The sequence below is a fragment of the Rattus norvegicus genome, chromosome 6 (assembly GCF_036323735.1).
Source record: "Rattus norvegicus strain BN/NHsdMcwi chromosome 6, GRCr8, whole genome shotgun sequence".
Lineage (NCBI taxonomy): Eukaryota > Metazoa > Chordata > Mammalia > Rodentia > Muridae > Rattus > Rattus norvegicus.
The window spans coordinates 127,110,267-127,131,923 of NC_086024.1; the positions used below are offsets into that span (position 1 = coordinate 127,110,267).

The window sequence follows — 21,657 nt, forward strand, 5'->3', positions numbered from 1 at the left end:
ACTGTTTCAGGATGGGAGCCACAAGAAGGGAGCCAAGATGGAGAAGCCACTGACTGGGAGTTGTCCCCTCCACGTAGGATGGTACAGGACAGTCACAGCTTTACTCTGCTTCTCTTCTCACCCTCAAACTAGAGCTAGTAGGCTCTTCCCTTGAGGATCTAGGATCAAAAGAGGCCGAGTAAAGGTTGCTTCCTTCCTTTGTTCCCTGGCGTTGAACGTGTGTTACCTCATCCCTTGTCCCAAAGTGGGTCAGTCACTGCATTTCCCTGGGGAAACTGAGTCAGGAAGGTTTATTTCTGTACCTTTCACCCTTTGTCCCCAGAGAAAACTGGGAGCTTTATGCCCTGTGAGGTCTGAGCTGCTGTTGCCAACATACATCCAGGACTGGAGGATCTCTCCGAGAGCACAAAGATCTGAAAGGAAGCTTGTCCTCAGGCACCGTGTTTGAGTGGGTCTTGATGCACTCTGTGGGCAGCTGTGGGCCAGGCTTCCTGCCAGAGCCAAGAGAGCCTCAGCTACATGTCTTTCGAGAGCTTTCTATATAGGACTGATTATGGCTCGGTGGTAGAAGGCTGGGCATGTACCAGGCCCTGGGTTTGATTCCCTGCACCACAGTCATAAATAAGAAAGATTTCCCAACTTGATCAGAGATGTTTTCCTTCTATGTTAACGGCGAGCATGCAGAGATGGTCTCCTGTCAGGGTGCTGAGAGCAAGAGAGAGTTAAGCACTCACCCATAAACAGGGCTCTTGTATCGCCCTGCCCAGGGCACAGGAACATTAAGGAACAGAAGGTTGCGAAGTGCTGTCTTACGCTTGACCTAGCTGTGTCACCTACGAACCCACAGCAGCTGTGGTTGACCATATAGGGCTGGCTCAAGACTGGGCTGTGAACAATCACAGCTGGGGGAAGGGAAAAAGAGAATATGGATGACCCAGAAAAGTGCAGTCAGCATTTTGTCACCTCAGCATACCAGTGTCACATACTCAGGTCAAGTAACAAATACTGCCATTTACAGGGCACTTTCTCCCCACTGTCCCTGTACCCTCTTCCATATGACCCCCCCTCTCTACTGGAAATAGAGGTGCTTACTTTTCTAACGACAGTTCTTTTTTTTTTTTTTGGTTCTTTTTTTCGGAGCTGGGGACCGAACCCAGGGCCTTGCGCTTCCCAGGCAAGCGCTCTACCACTGAGCTAAATCCCCAACCCCACGACAGTTCTTTAAGGTAATTATTCTCCTGGCGAGACTGTCATGGCCCCCACTGTTCTTGTTCACAGTCCCAGTACCAGGGCCCTTTCTTCACCCCTCCCCCACGTACCTCACCCCTCTCATCCCTCAGTCTAAAAGGCTGGCTCTCTTATACCAAGATGCTAGCACAGCATGACGGGAGACCGAGGCCATTCAGAGAAGCCAGGACAGTTGACTGGATGCGTTGGAAGGCAGTGACTTGCACTGGGCAGCTCAACAGCTGGATTCCTAGCGGAGGGTGTGAGCATCTGCAGTCTCTGAACATCCGTCCCGACTTCCCAGAGATGAGCGCTCCCTTCTTAGAGACAGCCTCCTCCTAAGCAGAGGAAGGATTGGGTTCTCTGCAGGAGCAGATGGAGAATTGTGTGATTGTGGGTCCATTGCTCTGTCTCCTGCTGACCGTCTAAATGACCAAGCTCTTTCTTCTCCTATCCCATGTACCTCATGATTGAGTACTATGAGGAACGCTGGCCTAAGACCCCACTCTGCCTCTCCAGCCTCTCTCCTTACTCCCCACCAGCCTAGCACCCCCACCCACACACACACACACACAGAGTAGATCAGGAAGGGAGATAGAAGCTTTCTCTCTTTCTTTGCTCTTCTATATAGCCCATCCCTGCTACAGGCATGTGCGCGGCCGTCATCCTGCCCATGTCTGAGAGTAGCACTCCATCCCTTGGTTAGGCATTTACCCTAAAGTCCTCGTGGCTGGCACTGGTCCCCATTGGCTGCCTCCTCCCACTGAGCTTACCTTTGTGCCATGCATGAGTCTGTCTTAGGTCCCTGAGGCTCACATTGCCTGAGAACCCCACACTGCCTCCTGAAGTGCCCCTGCAGAGGGTGTCCTCGGCTCATTATGTCTCTCAGCATGTCCCTGGACCCAGCTTTTCCCTGAGCTGTCTGTCCCAACTAGAGTTCGTCTTTCACATCCCACAAAAGCCTGGCTCAGCCTCCCACCGGTAGTGTCTTGTCTTGTAACAGTCACCGTTAGCCTCATCATCTGTCTCCTCTTCCCAGCGACTGCAAAGGGGGCCTGATACATCCAGATCTTCTTGGGAGTAGAGCCTGCTCTGTTCTTGTGTCTAGGGAGAGAGGTCAGGGTGTGGCTTACGTGCGTTTTTCTCCTCCCAGGACCCTCATGCTGGCTATATGTTGTCAGAGACTCATCGGTGGCACAATTGAAGGTTTAGGCAGGGATAAACAGGAGCTATTCTACGCCGTCCAAGGATAGCTGATTTGCTCAGGCAAAATGCGTGCTGATCTTGAAGGATGTGGGTTTAAGTTGACTTACCTGGATGCTAAGAAATGGAGCAGAGAAGCTACGGAATATTCTTGTGCGGTCCTCGCCCCCCAGGCTGGGTGAGCTCCTTCCAGGAAGGACATCGTGTGTCCTGACAGTACATAGACTGCTCAGTAAGTCACTTGGAGACCGGGAGAGTGACGGTATTAATCAGGTGGAGCGAGGCCAGCCTCTGCATTCAGTATGACAAGAAAGCAGCCACCATTCCAACTTGTTTGGGATTAGTGTTTCACAGCCAGACGTTCCTGGCATCTGGAGCTAGCTAGCTCCTCCGTATGAATTTTTATAGGACCTTTTAGCAGTGTCCCTGGTCTACCTGCTTCTTTCTGCTGGTCTATATGTGTGTTTGTGTCTGTGTGTGTCTGTCTGTGTGCAGGCAGGCTAGAGATTTTCACAGAGCTTCCTCAAACGTTCTCCTTTTTGCTTTTTTATTTTAAAAGACTTATGTTTTTTATTTTAGTGAGTGATCTGGCTGCATGTACACCTGCGTGCCAGAAGAGGGTATCAGAACTCATTGCAGATGCTTGTAAGCCACCGTGTGGTTGCTCGAAGTTGAACTCAGGGCCTCTAGGGAGAGCAGCCGCACCATCTTCCCAGTCCTTCCACTTTGCTTTTTGAGACCGGGTGTCTCGCTACATTTGAGTTCTCCATTGGCTAGACTGGCAGGCTACCAGGCTACAGAGGTCCTCCTGTCTCTGCCTCCCTGGCGCTGGGGTTTCAGTTGTACACCCTCACAGCCAGCTCTTACATGGGTGCTGCAACTGCCAACTCATGCTTGTACAGCAAGCACTTCACCCACAGACTCATCTCTACTGTACTGATGCTTCTGACTCCCTGTTTCTCCCATGATGAGCAGCTCTGAGGATCCCCAGATTGTCTGGAACCTTCTTGGGGCGGGACAGGGGCTGCAGGGAACTTTCTCATCATCAGCCAATGCAAGGAGGGACAGGAGCAGTAGCTATCTGTCACCTCCTTGCGTGTTGCTTCACCTCCTGGTCACTTCCCCAAGTTGGAACTGGGGGTCTTGGTGGCAGGTCCTCTGCCGGCTCCCCTGTGGAGACAGGTGGACCATATTCTGTGTTCTGGCCCTGAGTACAGGTTAGCTCCTGTCTTTGCTGAGTTGTTCTTGAAAGTTTGATGTCCTTGCCTTTTGTTCTATGGCCCAGGAAGAGAGACAGCATGAAGAATTCGTAGACTTTAAATCCAAGGCCTGAGGCTCTGTCAGAGTACAAATGTCTATAATCTTTGCTGGGTCAGGAAAGCATCCTGTGCCTGTGTGCATGACAAGCTGAAAGAAGTGTATAGCCAGTGACTTTCACATTGTCACCTTGCCTGGCTGTTCAGAGTAGGCATGACATGCTGTCACTGGCTCTGTGAAGAATTCATAGCATTTGGCAGGAAAGAATAGGAGAGAGACACCAGGGAAGCTAAGAGATGACTTCCGGTCTAGACTAGCTTCCTGCTGCTGCCCCATGGGAGGGAAAAGATTGCACTTTAACTGGGCGGAACTGTACCAGAGCAGTACCTAGATCACCGTGTGCCCCTTAGGCCTCTGGGTAACAGCATGAAGCTGAGCTTTCCAGACATTCTTGGGGTGCCATTGGGTTCCCTTGCTGCCTAGCTTCCATGGTCTGTGTTTGAAGGGAGGCGATAATCCCAGAAGACATCTGGAGGAGTAGAAGGCCACAAAATGGGTTCTGTGACCCGGTAGGCTCATCGTGTATTCTGTTCGCCAGTTCCATAAAACCTTCAGTTCATAATGAGCTGAGAGCCTCCCCCAACCTCGCATGCCTGTGGGGAAAGGAACAAACTCAACCGTTTCCTTTATGCTTACAAAGGAAAAGCCAGGAATAAAACTCAGACCCTAGTGACTCTCTTGGAAACGCTCTTTACAATTAGATCCAAAGATGAAAATCAGCCCCAAGCCTAGAGAAGGAATTACATAGACATTTTTATTCTTCTGAGATGGTAGCAGTTAGATGCCCAAACCCTCCTAACATCATTTGAATGTTAGTGGCGTACATACTGTATGTGACCCACCTAGAAATCACTGCTCTTCTATCTGGGACCCTGCTTCATGCTACTTGCTGTACCCCAGTGGGTAAATGGCCTCCTTGTAAATATTCACAAGGATCCCATGTCTGCCAGTGCTCACGCAGAAACTACCTGCTCAAGGTAAGCAGCTCTAAACAAGGACAGGATGTTCAGTCCTTTCCAGAAAGATCTCAGCAGACCTCCCAAATAGGCCAAGAAACTTCTTGCTTTGAGTCTACTCGTGGGAGGAGTGGGAAGGTAGGGATTTGGTGTAGGAGACAGGCTTAAACCAAGGATGGTGATGCTTTGCAATCAGATAAGCCATAGGGGCTGAAGTGTGAAGACAGGGCAGCCTTGGCTCACAGCAGTGCAATACAAGTCCCTCCAGGGACGTTCAAACATTTGTCCTTTACTAGCCTGCCTGCCTAGTTCTGTCTTATCTGAAGTCAGAGTGTCTCCTCATTCCTCACATCCCAGCCCAGGCATGGCATAGTCCAGTAGGAGACACACACACACACACACACACACACACACACACACACACACACCCCATATCTCCCCAGGCAGCTATAAAGCCACCAATCCTTGTAGAGATGGTATTTGTATATAGTGTATCTGCCACACACACACACACACACACACACACACACACACACACCATATCTCCCCAGACAGCTATAAAGCCACCAATCCTTGTAGAGATGGTATTTGTATATAGTGTATCTACCAGTTTCCCATCACTATGACAAGTTATCTGAGGAAACTGGTTAATATTGGTTAACATAGGAAAGGTTAAAGGTTAGTTCTTGTCAGCATATATGGCATTGCTTTGGACCTCTGGTGAAGGTGACACATGGTGGCAAGAACCTCTGTTAGAGCGAATGGCTCTATATATAATATAGGAAATGAGAGAGGAAGGAAAAGAGACCTGGCTCCCACAATCCACCTCTGAAAGCATGCCCCAGTTACCCACAGGCTTCTGGGCACTTGCTTTTAAAGATCTATGTCACCTCCAAATTACACAATCCAGGAGACCAATCCTTTAAAACATGAATCTACGGATGACTCTTATTCAAACAATAGGTGTGTGTGTGTGTGTGTGTGTGTTGCGTGTGTGTGTACACGCACACGTTTTCATGCATGCACACTCATGTGCACGCGCTGATGTGTTTAAAGCGTTGGTTTACAGGCTCACCAGGGGTGGCTGGCAGTAGGGACTTCACAGGCAGGAGCTGGGGTGCTGTCTGCAGGCTGAGTCTCTTCGAGAAGACTTAGCTTTGCTAGAAGTCTTCAACTACCGTGAGTAGAACTGAATCCACTGCCACAGTATTGGGAGTAATCTCATTTGCTTAAACTCAGCAGATGGTAACTGTTAGCCGCATTTATACAACAGGCTCACAGCAAAGCCTAGATTTGCATATGATTAAGGAGCTGGTTGTGACAGCCCGGTCAAGTTGGCACATACAATTCACATGGCAACCAGCTCTCAACTTCCTACCCTGAGGACCAGAGCCTGTGAGAGGACAGGAAATCCAGCCTTCCTCAATGTTCTTCCCTGTCCCAGCAAGCCTGAACCACCACCCATCAGACACAGGTTGGGGAGCCTCTGAACCCCAGAACCCACCTTTCCCCAACCCACATCCCACAGACTGAGTGTGAGGCTTGCGAGGACAGAGAGGGACCCAGTGTCCCTGGGAACCACAGAAATCTTTCCGAGCTCATGCCTCTAGTCCCAGCTCTGGCAGGAGGATTGCCTTGAGTTAGAAACTGCCCTGGGTTATACGGCAAATCCCAAGACCTAGACAATAAAACTTAAACGATGACCAATGACTATTGCCGTAGTCTAGCACTTGCTAACACCAGTGCTCCAGGTACCTGTGTCCTGTGAACAGCATTAAAGGAGTCAACAGTTATGTGTATGATGCAGGGTGAGTTGGTTTTCAAACATCATAGTCCTAACCCCTGGAACCTATGACTACGAAGTTGCTTGGAAACCGGAACTTTTTAATTAGTCAAAATGAGGTCATGCTGGGTAAAGATGGGACCCAAAGTCAGTGCCTGGTGTCCTTTGAGAAAGCCACATGGAGACCCAGCAAAAAGAGAATGTGGAATGAAGGCAGAGACTGACAGAAGAATGACGTGTCTACCAGCTGGGAAATACCAAGGACCTTGGCCACAACACGATGCTGAGAGATGTGGAATGTGTGTTCCCTGAGGTTGCAGTGGGAACCAGTCTATACCAGTCTGTATTGATTGTTTTTCCCTGTTGCTGTGACAAAGTACTTGGAAAAGGCAACTTAAGGGGCTAAGGTTAATTTTGCTCCCAGCTTGAAGGTACAAGTCATCAATATAGGGGAGTCATCACGGTCAGAGTGTGAGCGTGCTGGTCACGTTGTAGCCTCAATTAGGAAGCAGAAAGATAGATGTCGGTGCTCAGATAACTCTTTCCTTTTTATTCAGCCTGTCGAATGGCACCACCCCCATTTAGGGTGAGTCTTCCCGCCTCTGTCAACCCAGTCTCTCGAGCCCATCACGTACGCATGCACGCACACACACACACACACACACACACACACACACAGGCTTGACTCTGAGGTGACGGCAGAGCCTGTTAGGTGGCACGCATCACTCAGTCTCACCAACGCCTGGATTCTAGATGCCCAGAAGGGTGATGGGATGGATCCCAGGGGTTCAGACATGTGGCACTTTGCTTCCTTTCATGGTCCTAGGAAATTCTGCTGGTGACACCCTACCCGCGTGTCCATGTTTGGCTCTCAGTGCCAAGAACACATCATGACCTGCAGCCGAAACAGCTCACTCTCAGGAGAGTCCAGCCAGGGGACTTTCCACAGCCTGCTGCCATCTGGCCCTCGCCAGACAATGAATAATTGTTTCTGCTGGTGGAGAGACAGCTCCAGTTAACACATGGCCTAGATTCACTCAGGCAGCCACCTGTGCCAGCCAAGAATGCGTAGGGGGCACGTGGGGCCTGGCCCCAGCACATTGAGTTCCATTGTTACCGTTGGTGACAGTGACAGCTCAGATGACATCTGCAATCATGTTCCCTGGAAGGCATGGTGCACATTGACAAGAACTTACCTGAGACTGGTCCCGGTATAAGGGCCTCCCCAGTAGCTTCCGAGGCTTCTGTAGCTGACTTCTGGCTGATGGAGGTATGTCCTTCATAAAGTGGTGACTGTGTCCATCAAGCTCACAACTCTCCATGGATAATGTGTGCCCTGTGCACATGTGGGAACTGAGTACCAGCTGCCTGCTTGTCCTTGTCATGAGCAGTAGCACACCTGGGGTCCTTAAGGCCATCAGGGGTGACATGCTTCCAGTTACTGGACTATGATGCATTCAGCTCTGACATTTTAAGTTTTCTTTGTGGTGTGTGTCTGTGTGTCTGTGGGTGTGTATGTCTATGTGTCTGTGTATGTGTGTGTATGTGTCTGTGTGTGTGTGTCTGTGTTTGTGTATGTGTGTGTATGTGTCTATGTGTCTATGTGTGTGTATGTGGTTGTATATGTGTGTGTATGTGTCTGTGTGTCTGTGTGTGTATCTGTGTGTGCCTGTGTGTGCCTGTGTGTGTCTGTGTGTGTGTGTGTGTCAGTGTGTGTATGTGTGCATGTGTCTGTCTGTATATAGCTGGGACTCAAACCTAGCCTTGTACACACTAGGCAAGCATTCTACCTCTGAACCATATTCATAGCCCCTTATGAGGTGTAACTCTTTATACAGTAAAACACAGAGTTTTCTTTTGAGTATACTGTTTGTTTCTTGACAAATGTAATTAATGGTGTAACTACCACTCCAATTGCAACCGGGGGATAAAAATCTCTTGTGATCTTTTCTACACAGCTCCTCCCTCACTCAAGCATTTTGATTTCCTTGCTTTGACAGTTCTTAGGCATCATGGTGCAGGTGCAGGAAGGGCCACCCCGTGCCACCTAACACTGGATTCGCTCGTACACTATGGTTCTTTTAATGACCAGGAAGGTTACAGGTCCCCTTATGGCATTTCCATATGTCCTTAGGTTTGATTTTTCATCCCCTGGACCCCTACCCCCTTGCTTTTTCTCCCTTATTGCTATATCCTTCCACCACCACGACCCCCCATGATTCCTCTTTGGTCTTTGCTATCGTACATATTCTAGCACTTGCCTTATCTGTTTTCTTGAAGCCTTGTGCTCTCTTTTCAGGGCCCCATGCATCACCTTTACCCTTGAGTCCTTTTTTATGAATCATAGTAAGTTGATTTAATATGTTTGCGATATAAGCATTACAGAGGGGAGCCATGAAGATCCCTTTCTTTGCTGTGCCTACCTGAGTCACTTTGGGACACTTCCGGATTTCTATATGGGCTTCTTTGTTCACAGCTGTAAATAAACCACATGTGACTTAACGTGTTGCTCTTTAAAATTCATAGCCACAATCTTTCCACAAGCATCAGAGGGTGAAGCTATAGCCCCTCTCATCTAAGGATGTAGACCCTCAAATCAGCAAGAGTGCAATGCCCAAGGAAAGACGAGAGGAACTTATCACAATAATTTGACCATGATAGTCTTCCTGGACAGCTGGTGGCTCCCACTGTTTTATGGTTAGTGGTAACAAGAATCATCATGTATGGCTTCCCTCCGGTCCATTTAAAATGTTATTCTTAGAACAAACACCAGATGAAGAGTTGTTGGACCAAGAGAAAAATGTTTCACGGCTATGCCATCAGTGCCGTTGACAGTTTGCCGTTCAGTGAATGAAGCTGGTATTTCACAGGCTTCTTAAGAATTGGCTGTGCTGTTGTGCTTAAAAGACCATTTGTTAACTTTCCACTGCTGTAACGGAATACCTGAGGAAATCCACTTATAAAGAGGAAAGTTTTGTTTTTCCATGTACAATTGCCCTATTGCTTTGAGGCCTGGGAAAGGAAAGTATATAGTGGGAATGAGTGCCTGAGGGGGAAGCCTGTTCATCTCATCGACAGAGAATAAAAGATAAAGAGACATGTTCTATAGCCCCGCCCATGAGCACACCTTCACTGACTTAAAACCTCCCAGTGTGCTCCACCTTTTCAAGGCTGTGCCACTCAGGGTAGCGCCATGCATGGATACAATGTACTTTGAACAGAGTCCCACCTCTTGTTACTTTGTTTCTCTTTCTCAGTACCCGCTCCCATCCTCATTTACTCTCTCCTCTGCCTCAATCCAAATAGTTCCCTCTTGAGTCATTTTTCTCCCCTAGCTTCCAAATATTAGAGAAAATGTGGCATTTAGTTTCTGGGTTGTTTTGTTTTGTTTTGTTCTGGTTTGTTTTGTTTTGAGTCTAGCTTATTTCACTTAACATTATAAGCTTCAGTTCCTATCAGTTTTCTGCAAACATAGGCTTCTTTAGCACTGAATAGAACTCCACTGTGTATGTGTACAGCCTGTTGTCTTTATCTGTTCATCAGCTGAGAACCTAGGCTGTTTCCATAACCTGGCTATTGTGAACAGTGGGCAGCAAACGCGGTGCAAGTGTCCTTATAGGAAGCTGTGTCTATAGGAAGTGACTTTGGTTCTTTGGGGTGCACACCATGTTTGGCTGGATCGCATACAGAGTTAAGAGTCAACCCGCAGAATGGAAGAGAACTGTTGCCAATATTCATCTGGCAAGGAGTTTATATCAACAATATAGGAAGTCAAAGAATTAAACAACAAAAGAGTAAATAATCCAATAAGTGCTCAGAAGAATTCAGAAGCATGAAATTATATCATCTTATGGCCATCAAAAGAGAGGAGGGATGGGACGGATCTGGCTATCCTCTTTGAGGGTGTGTCCTTGATGACTAAAGGACTTATAACCCACCTTTAAAGCCTCCAAGACCTCCTGATAGTCATACCTGGGGGCTGAGCCTTTAACACATGAACCCTCAGAGGACACTAAAGACCCAAGCAAGCTTCAGCAGCTGGCCTTGAGTTGGTGGACACTGAGGCTGATGACTCCAAAGCCCATGTCCCAGAGACTTGAGGTCAGATTTGTTGTCCTGTCTGGACTCATCATGGTCTGCTTGTATGTTCTGGCTTACAGTTCTGAAGCTAGTCCAGACCTTCCAAGCTCAGCACTGTCTGGCCCTCCCTACTTGTCTGGCCTGGATCATCCCAAGGTGTGTGCTCTACATCGGCCATGCCGGTCAGGCTCATGCCAGGTCCTGGTACAACCTGCTACCAGGCCAGTATTCAGGATGCCTTTGGGAGGTCAAGCATTTGGTTTTCTAGCTAACTGAAGGGCAGTCGAAGAGCCCCGCCCAGAGGGCTTAAAGGCTTGGCCTGCCTGGCCCAACACCCTTCACACTGGGATCTCAGTGTTCTCCCACAGACAGATGGGATGCTGAGGAAAGCAGCTGACTTCTCTGCACTCTCAAATCACCTTGACTTGGAGCTGATGAGATGAGGGCAGAAAGGGTGTTCTGTAGACTCAGGGCATGGCAGGGCATAGCTGTGACTTAGAGATCACAGCCCTTGTGACACCTGTGAACCATCCTGGGGTGGAAATGAACAAAATGGAGTGCCCAGACAGCATTGGGCATAAAATCCCATGCTTCGAGGAAGGATTAATACCTTAGCCGAGGTCTTCAATATTTAATTTTTTCTAGCGCATAATCTATTTTTAGAATGTACTGAAGATAGAGTTTCAAGCTCCTTTTCATGCTGGCTAAGGCAACGATTCCTTATAATTATGTTTACTCCTGTTTGGGACAGGAGGCAGTAGTATAAGACCTTAAGATGAAAACAATTGCCCATGAAAGGCATGAGATTTTCAGCAAAGTTATTTTAAACCAATGCATTGAGGGTGGGGGATCTGGATCTGAAAAAATTTTTGGCTTTTGGCTCCCCAGTGCCTGAGTGGTTTCTAAAACACATACCTTATGTAAGTTGAAATAATGGAAATTTGAAGCTATTTAAATGACTTCCCAGACTCCCAGTCTCCTTTTCATAGTTTCATAATAAACGTCATGGCTTAGAACATGGGGTTATTTTTACCCAGAAAGCAAAGAAAATGGCATGTTTAGAGGCAGTATCTTTAAAAAAAAAAGAAAGAAAAAAAGAATTCACTTCACAGTTTACATTCCCTAAAGAGACTCAACTAATTGAAAGGTTTGGGGGAAATTTGCAGCTACCAGAAAGCCCAGCTCCTGAGGACTTTCTGTCTGTAGGAGAACACTGAGATCCCAGTGTGAAGGGTGTTGGGCCAGGCAGGCCAAGCCTTTAAGCCCTCTGGGTGGGGCTCTTCGACTGCCCTTCAGTTAGCTAGAAAACCAAATGCTTGACCTCCCAAAGGCATCCTGAATACTGGCCTGGTAGCAGGTTGTACCAGGACCTGGCATGAGCCTGACCGGCATGGCCGGTGTAGAGCGTACACCTTGGGATGGTCCAGGCCAGACAAGTAGGGAGGGCCAGACAGTGCTGAGCTTGGACTAGCTTCAGTATTTGTTTTCTATGTATGGTGAGAAGCTGCCTCGATTTTAGACTTCACGCTCTCTAAAACTGAGAGGAGTAAGCTTTCTGGATTAAGTAAGCACCTCGGGTTAGCACGTTTTGTTACAGCAGTTCAGGCGGAATAGAATAAATCAAACTCCCAAACACCCTGCTCAAAATCCAGGCTGTAGGGCTGTTGCCAACAGAGCCTGTCAGTGTCTATAGCGGTGGTTGCCCATGGAAACAGCAATGAGAAGACAGTCTGACCTCTTTTCTTCTCTGGAAGTCTCCATGCTCAACAGGACCTATTTTACAGTCAGAACCATAGCTGTAAGTGAGCCAAGGCTCATCAGAGCATGGCATATGCTGGTATGCATATTCCTACCTGGGAAGGTTCAGGGAAGGGAACAAAATGGAAGCTAGGTGTGTCACGGTCTACCCTGCATCATAAGCTCTGTGGGAACAAGAGCTATCAAGACTGCCGGACTTTCCTTCCTGTAGCCCATGTCGATGGTGGCCCATTCACTGAGGATGCATTTAGGGTGCCTACAGGAGGAGCTGTGTTCCAGCTGCTGCTTGGAAAGGTTAAAACTTGGAAGGCATCTTCAGAGATTAGAAAAACGAGATCACAGAGAATGAGGAGAGAGACGGCGGCTGGGGGAAGCTCTAAGAACTCAGAGTTCAGGGGTCCTACCATGGGCAGGGACCCTCTACAGCACAGTGAGATGAGGGAGGAGAAAAGAGGCTGAACAATGATGGCTGAAGAGGCGGGAACATGAAAGATGGATGTCTCTCTGTGTCGTCAAGTGAGAGACACCGACTGAAACCCCTCCCCCCTGCAATAGAACTCCATTGGTAAGACTTTGTGGAAGGGGCACATATCAATCCCTAGTGCCAAGAAATTTGGGGGATCATCTATTTTGTCTTCTTAGAGTATGATGGTGAATGCATGGCCTCATGCACTTTTCAAAACTTGGGGAACTCCACACCACAAAAAATAGACTTTATCGTACAGAGGATGGATGGATGGATGGATGGATGGATGGATGGATGGATGGATGGATGAATGGATGGGTATGTGGGTAGATGGATGGATGGATAATGGTGAGTGGGTGGGTGGGTAGATGGATGACAGGTGGATGGATGACAGGTGGATGGACAGGTGGATGGATGACAGAAGAATGAATGGGTAGGTAGACGACAGGTGGATGGCATACACACATATCTTTTCTATTCATTTCTGCTTTACTTTATTTAATTTTTTGAGATTTATATTTTTTACAAGGGTAGATGGGTGTTTTACCTGCATGTATGTCTGTGTACCCATGGAGGCCAGAAGAGGGTGTCAGATCCCCATGGAAGTTTACTTACAGATGGTTAGCTGCAATGTGGGGGCTGGAATCAAACCCAGGTCCTCTGGGAAAGCAGTTCATGCTCTTAACCACTAAGCTATCTCTGTAGCCTTTCACACTACTTTTCTGCGATATGGTGTCTTACTGAACCTGAAGATCTTCCTTATAGCTAGCCTGCCAGGCCCAGGCATCCACTCATCTCCACGCTGGGATTTCAGTCATGTACTGTCATACATGGAGTGCTGGGAACTTGAACTCAGATCCTCACGCTTGTACAATAAATGCTTACCCACTGAGCCATCGCCCCAGCCTGAGAAGTGGTCTGCCCTACCACATGTTCTAAGGAGTTAAGGAATCCATTTGCTGGGTTACCCCTGGGTCCATGGGATTTGCAGTGGATTGTGGCCTGTAGTGAAATGCCAGGCACGTTCCTCTTTCCAAGAACACCATCTTTTGTCGTGGCCCTTTGAGATCCCAGGAAAACAGAGCCTGCTCCTCGGGTAAAAGAGACCTTGGCTCGGAGGAGTATGTCTGTTGTAGACAAGAGACCCAGCTGAGGAAAGCCAAGCTTTGGCTGAGCTCAATCTCAGTTCTTCCCCCTGCTCCCTGTGGTGGATGTGTGACTGTAGGTGACTCCTTTAGCCTTGAGTGCCATCTTCCTTGCCAGTAGGTGGGAAGGAGCTCCTGGGTATTGTCTGGGAGAGCAGGACTTTGATAAGTTGGCAACACAAGCTTCAGGCCTTGACATGGGCACCCTTCCTTCTATGGAGCCCCTTCAGGTCCTCCATTTCCCCCAAGTCAGCAATGGCTGGGTCAGCCAGCATCCCAGAGACCTTTTCATGGCTCAGTCAGTTGTTTGCTTGTCCCAGTGCACTGGACCAGGTGTGCCACAGGGGCAGATGCCCAAGATTCAGCACCCTGCTTGACACCTGGTGTTAGGTAAACACCAAGCACAGGTGTTAACTCCCACCCTTTCAAGGTAGGGGTTTTTCCACAGTGGTAGGCATTGTAATTAATATTGTTCTGGGGGTTTGCTACACCCCCTTCTTGCCTTTAACTATCTATTAGGGGTTCCTACTCCGCTAAGAATCATTTAGTTACCAAAGGAAAGATATAGAGACCTTTAGATTTATAATAAGCTTTAGAGCACTGGAGCTGGGCAGATATCAACCCTCTATGCTACTTTGTCTGTTTCCCCGAGAAACTCGCCATGTTTCATTTGGGGTGCTCCTGCTCCATCGGGCCAGACCACACGGTCATGTGCACACAAACGGTGACCTCTTCCTTCTCTCTCACTCCTCATGGTCTTCACCTGAGACCCCAAGCCCAGGAACCTTCACTCTGCCCCCTCTCTTCTGCCCGGCCTAGGCTGTAGGCATCTTTATTAACCAATCAGGGATAACCTGAGGAGCAAAGTTTATATAGCACATTTGGTGTATGTGAAGATCTCTTATGGAGGTGGGGCAACTGGATACTGGGAGCCAGTACTAGCATTTGACTACATTGCAGCACCAGTCCAACCCCCCTCCAGCTAGGCTTCTACTTTCTCATAGATTTGGAGGCAGCCATTGTATTCCAGGAGGTTCAAGATACACTGAATATTATTCTGCAGTTCCCACTCTGGGTCCACCGAGCGAGTGCGCTGAAAATAATCACCGAATAAATTTGTACATTTTGTTGAGCAACAAAGCTTAAGTCTAAAAGGAACAGTGATGGATCCTAACATAACTTTCTGTGTGTACAACAATGCTTAAGTGAACCTTGGAGACTTCAAATGGCAGTTTGTAGGGGCTGAAGGAATTGTGGGTACTTACAAACCCAGGGTCCCTGAGGTCTCCCCTTCAAAACCCAGGACGGTGGCTAGCAAGAGAGATCTCCCAGAGGTCCTAGGTTTTGCAAACACTGCAAAGCAGAATGAGAAACAGGTAGATACTGCATGTGAGGACGCCTGAGTATGTCCAGGATCAGGAAAGATAGACAAGTCCTTCTGGGGCCAAGATTCAAAGCAAAGGTTGCCTTTCATCCTGTGGCTACCCTAGCTCCTTCCTCCTGAGCGCTTGAAGGATGCTGGCATCATCCTGTTTCCCTGAGCTCCACGAGGCCTGCAAACAAATCTCTCTTCAACCCACACCTGCCACCAGGGATTTCTACAGCTTAAAGGCTTAGGTGTGACCTCGAAAGCCATGTGTATGCCCTGCTGATTCCTCCTCCCTGAGGTAGAGCTGACCAGTTGGGGGTGCGATGAGCTCTTTCAGACCTGCAAACCTCACATATTTAACCATAGTCTGGGTGCTTCTCATCCTGGTAAGTCATAAACAGAAAGAAGGTTTCCTTAGGAAACTAGGATGGTACTGCTCTCACCAGCAGGTTCTCCTGGGGCCTGTGTAGTCCATGGCTTGTGTCCCCATCTATGGTCTTGCTTTCTTTCCCCGACAAAACCTGTTTGTCATCTCTCTTATGTTCACAAACCAAAGATGCATATCACCTGCAGCTGTGGGGACAGAATGTGCTAGCATGTGAACAATTGCTGGGGTTGCTATATCTTGTATACAGTCCGTTGGGATCATACTTACAGGCAAGGTTCACACAAGCCCCTGAGATGTCTTCAGCTTGCTAAGGTCACACAGGACCTAAGAGATAGAAGTGTGTCCCCAAACCTCAGCCCATCTGCTCTAAAGTCAATGGATGCTAGGACACATGGCTTGTCTGCAGGTCAGAGTCTTTCTTGGTGACAGTATGAGGAGGACAGAGCTTGACTTCAGCACTGTGCCTGCTTCTTGAAGGTTCAGTCCTGCAACAGGAAGCAGACTAGACTCGGCCAGTAGCTCACTGGACATGTGGTATGGCCTCTGCCCACTGAAGCCTCTGCTGCCCAAGCCGAGGAAAGCCATACACATTCAGCAAGCTTGTGTTTTCACAGCTAAGTGTCACTGAAGAGGCGGAGGGCCTGTCTCAGTCAGGGTTCCTATTCCTGCACAAACATCATGACCAAGAAGCAAGTTGGGGAGGAAAGGGTTTATTCAGCTTACACTTCCACATTGCTGTTCATCACCAAAGGAAGTCAGGACTGGAACTCAAGCAGGTCAGGAAGCGGGAGCTGATGCAGAGGCCATGGAGGGATGTTACTTACTGGCTTGCTTCCCCTGGCTTTCTCAGCTTGCTCTCTCTTATAGAACCCAGGACCACCAGCCCAGGGATGGCACCACCCACAATAGGCTGGGTCTTCCCCCCTTGATCACTAATTGAGAAATGCCTTACAGCCGGGTCTCATGAAGGCATTTCCTCGAGGGAGGCTCCTTTTTCTGTGATAACTCCAGCTTGGGTCAAGTTGACACACAAACCAGCCAGTACAGGGCCCTACAGGTTAGAGGACTCCGCCACACACCTCATAGGCAGGTGAACTTGTTTCTTTTCTGTTGCTGTGATGACGCATCATGACTAAAAGCAACTTTCAGAAGGACGAGAGGGCTCTAAGGCTCGTCATGGTTAGGGAGGTGCTGCGGCAGGCAAGCACGGTAGCGGGAGCAGGAAGCTGGGTGATCACATCCCACCAGTGAGAGTGAGCTAGGGGTGAGGCAGAGCTTTAAATCCTCGAAGCCCACCCACCTTGACGTACTTCCTCCAGCAAGGCTGCATCTCCCCAACCTTCCCAAACAGACCAACAAGACATTTCTTATTCAACACCCCAAAGTAGATGAAACCTGAGGTCCTGAATCCAGAGTCTTGGATTCCCTTACCCAGTCACTCCTCTCTCGGACGCTTATTCATGAATCTCTCCACACCCATATCTCAGAAATGCTTTGAGTGGGCATAGAGAAAGGGGGGACCGTAGCTCCTGGGAGCTCTACAGGTCACCTACTGGTCTGATGCCAAAATGAAGACTGTAGATGGCATTCACTGAGTACTCTGCAGCCTTCCGGCATGCACTTAAGGGTGCAGGGTGGGCAGCAGGGCTGTGTGAAAAGTCTGTCCCTACCGGGGACAGATTCGTTTATATAACCCTCAGCCCCATGCTGTCTGGAGGACAAATGTCATGTCCTTCACCTCAGGAAAGCAGGGATGTACTCTCATTTCCAGAGATGCCTCCAGGATTGTGTAGAGCTCCAGCTTTCCTCATACCGGCTTGAGAATCAGGAAGCATCTTGGAATCTCGCCGTAGAACCACCATCTAGGGATCTGTGCTGAAAAGTTCCAGGCATCTCCACTTCCCGAGAACGGAATCCCGGCCACAGGAATGTGGCGGCTCGTCCTCCGCAATCTCCTATCCCCCAGTAGCAGATCCAGGCCCTCGAAATGGTAGCTGCAGTTCCATTAGAGAAGTTTGTTTGGGAAATAAATAACGTAAAGAAGAGAATGAAAAATTTCTTCATTAAGTGCTGCTCGCTTCAAAGTAGGAGTGCTGCCTGGTTCCTGGACAGCTGCCTGTTTCACTGTCTCGTCAGGTCAATCTGATGTTGAAAGCGAGGTTTTACTGCTTTTGCTTTCAGAGCTTATGGATTTCTGTCTGGGTCATCTATTGAGCGCCCACTGTGGACCACGTATCTTCCCAGATACCTGTGGGCTAGCAATGTGCCAGCATCCCGGTAGCAGGAGATGATGCAGACTGTCCCCATTAATACCATACCCTTGTTTAGTCATTGAATTGTTGAAGTCTATTGAGAGCCTACACACCCTGCCCACCTTGGACTCTTGAAGATGCGGTTGGGAATTCCAACCTTTTAGAAGCTTCCAACTTAGCTGGTGTGATGGGGGACCATTAGGGATCTGGGAGGGTCCTGCTAGCATGCACCCATGAAAATGCATATCCATCGGCCATCCTAGGAGGCGAGAAGATGAGGAGGGACCATTCCTCCACTGGCTGTGGCATTCTGGGGCAGAGGAGTTGGTTAAAGCTGACCGGGACTGCAGACCCGAATCTAAGCTTTGATTTAGTTTGTTCTCATGTCTGGACCATCACATAACACAGCTATGAGGGTCTGTATGCATGTTTCTGTGGGGGATATATGTGTTTTTAGACTCACTAGGCATACTGTGTCACTGGCTGAAGAGCTCCTAAAGCTACCGTATTTCTCATCCCACCAACAGTGTGTCTGTCTTTTAGATTACAAGTGTCCCAGTGTGTGAAATGTGCTCTACGTCATTCAAGACACGAGACAAATCCAGTTGTCAGATACTGAGATATCTGTGGCTAATCCCACAGCTTCCCCTAAACACACCAGTCTGCCCAGCACTGAGATCCAGCTGGCTTCCCTCCAGTCAGTCAGTCTGAAGCTAGTGGCTCCTTGGTGGACTGTGGGTCTCAGGCTGGTGCGCTGCTTCCTAACACCCTCTGTCTCCTCTTCCCTTCCAGCGATCCACGAGTTCCCTACAGACCTGTTCTCCAACAAAGAACGACAGCATGGCGCTGTCCTGCTACACATCCTTGGTGTAAGTGCCTCTCACCTCCTGGTACAGGAACCCCATCTGTTTAGTATATAATGATCACAGAGCAGAAGTTCTCGAGCTTCCTAATGCCGAGACCTTTCATACAGGTCCTCATGTGGTGGTGTCCCCAACCATAAAGTTACTTCATTGCTACCTCATAGCTGCAGTCTTGCTCCTGTTGTGAAATGTAGGGTAAATATGTGATATGTAGGATATGTAATATGAGACCCTGTGGGGGGATCATTGGATCCCCAAAAGGATTGCGACCCACAGTTCGAAAGTCGCTGCCATACAGTGAGCTGCTATTCAATCCTCATTACGGCCTGGGAAGAGAATAGACACTAGGCCATTTTGCCCAACAAGAGGCTTTTCTATAATGTCAAGTGGCATAGTGTCCCCAGTCCCAGCACAGGGACATGGCTTTTCTTCGTGCCTCGTTTTCTACTCTCATAAAACAGAGGTGGTGGCGCCTATGTACACTTCAGGACTAGATGTCAGCAGTGATGGGGTACAGAGGTCCTCAGGAATGCTGGCTGCCATGGTCCCTGTGACTGCGCTCTGACGCTCTTTGCCACACTCCTCACTCCCCTCTACATTCAGATGAGACAGCATGTTCAGGGTGGCTGGCCATAGACAACTCCTCTCTGTGTTCAGACAGACCCTGATGGCAGACAGTTCAGTTCCAATTTAGATGGGAATGAGGAATTCAAGATCAAAGTATAGATTGTTGTTCTTGGACAGACAGACCCTAGCCCTAGCCAGATTTTACCTCCCTGCCTATTTTTGCAAAGGTTTGTTTGAGGCAGAGGCAGCATCTTCTGTATCCAGACCTGGCCTCAAACCTGCTGTGTAGCTCAGGATGACCAAGAACTTCTCCCTCTCCCTCTCCCTCTCCCTCTTTCTGTGTCTCCATGTGTGTATGTGTGTGTCTGTGTCTTTGTATTGTCTGTACACACACACACACACACACACACACCACTCCCAAGTGCTGGTACTAGAGGTGTCTGCCACCTTGTCCAGTTTCTGTGGTACTGAGAACTAAACCTCTGGCCCCATGTATGCCAGGCAAGCCGTCTACTAAGTGAGCCATAGCCCCACCCCTCCAACAAGTAAAGTCCTGTTTTAGAACACGGCCACTCCATTCATGGCTGTGCTCTTTCTGGCTGCTCCTGAGCTTCGGCAGCAGAACAGAAAAGTTGCATCGGACTACATGATCTACGGAGCCCAAAATTCTTTCTGGCCCTTGTGGGAAGCAGCACAAGACTGTTGAATGGTTGCCAGGCAGCAAGGCTGGTCTGAGTTGGCTTTTCTGTTTCAGATCAGCCCCAGCAAACTTCCCCCTGTTCAGCAATCTGGCTACCCGACACTGTCTGCTGGTGAATTTAAATTCAGTCAACCACGAGCCTTTTTCTAGAGGTAATTTAACGGAAGAGGAATCTGGAATTCTCTGGTGGAGAACCAGGACCAGAAGATTTACAGAGGAGTAGCCATTTTGGTTGGAAGTGGAGGTTAGAGTGGGGATTGCAGGCAGATTTTGAACGGTGGAGCTGCGTAATATTTCTAGAATGAGTTATTATCTTTCAGACATCCCGGCACTGACATTCCATTCCCTTTTAGTAAGAGATGTAAATTTGGTGGCTTTTCCCCATGGTTCCATGGCCCTGCCCCATAAGCAAAAGCAATAAGGTTGAACCTGGAGAGTGAGTGCCTCAGAAATTTGCAAGACCCCCTCAGAGTGGTAATTACTAAGCTAAAAGTGGAGCGCTGAACCCAGCCCACAACTCAATTTTACAATAAAGTTTATTAGAACACACACTATCTATCTCTATCTCTCTCCACATGTATGTGTTGATGTGTGCATGTACTCATGTGTGTGTATACTCTCTTTCTCCACATGTATGTGTTGGTGTGTGCACATACGTGCTTGTGGAGGACAGAGTTCCATATCCAGCATTTTCCTCAATTATATTTTCCCCTTATTTTTTTGATATAGCATCTCTTACTGAACCTGGGGTCACCAACTCAGCCGGACTCCTAGGGTTCCCCTGTCTCTGCCTCCCCAGAGCTGAAGACTGTTCCCCTGTACCCACTTTTTACACAGGTGCTGGGGATCTGAACCCAGGTCCTCATGTTTATGTAGCACATGCTTTGCCTACTGAGCCATTTCCCCAGCTCCTCTCTCTTAGTATGTGGAATACGTGGAATACAGCCTCACTATGTAGTCCAGGCTGGCCTGGAACTTGAGATCCTCCTACATTAGCTCCCTGAGGGCTGGGATTACAGGCATGTGCCACCCTGCCTAGCTCCAAATCTGTGTCTCTTACTCTGCGGCAGTGCTGAAAGGAAGCACAGACCAGGTCAGCATTCTGCTTCCCGTCTCCAGGCCTTGGTTTCCTTATCTGTCAGGTGGGATCTGCGGAGAGCAGAGGTGGTGTCTGTGGCTGGAGCTTTCCAATGTGTTCATTCCACCCTCAGCCTGGTGTGGGCAGAAGGGACTGTCCCTGAAACCTGCTTTTCCTCCACAGGCACTCTATATGTTCTACGCCCTGGCCATCGTGTGTGATGACTTCTTTGTCCCATCCCTAGAGAAGATCTGTGAGGTACGTGGCAAGGACCCAGAACCCTCGGCAAAGCCCAGGGTGCCTAGGGGAGTGTTTTATGTAAATGACAATGACAAGAAGGCTGGATAGGACAGGAAGCACTCTGGTGGAGAAGACTATCACACAGCCATCTTGAGTCTGCTCCATAGCCACACCTCTTCCTGACAACACCAAGTCAACGCCAGTGTTGACATCCTGTCGGCCCATGTGAAATCACCCTCCAGGCCAGCATCCGCTAGGAGTCGTG

The 21,657-nt window shown here is 48.7% G+C and overlaps 1 protein-coding gene across 2 annotated transcripts in view; it reads left to right on the plus strand.

Moving 5' to 3' along the window:
• Nucleotides 1-21,657, plus strand: part of Slc24a4 (solute carrier family 24 member 4) — a 140,215-nt gene that overhangs the window by 65,797 nt on the left and 52,761 nt on the right. For both annotated transcript variants that reach the window (NM_001401345.1, NM_001401346.1), the window contains 2 exon segments: nt 18,737-18,813; nt 21,336-21,410. In NM_001401345.1, the coding sequence (NP_001388274.1) occupies nt 18,737-18,813; nt 21,336-21,410 (152 nt within the window).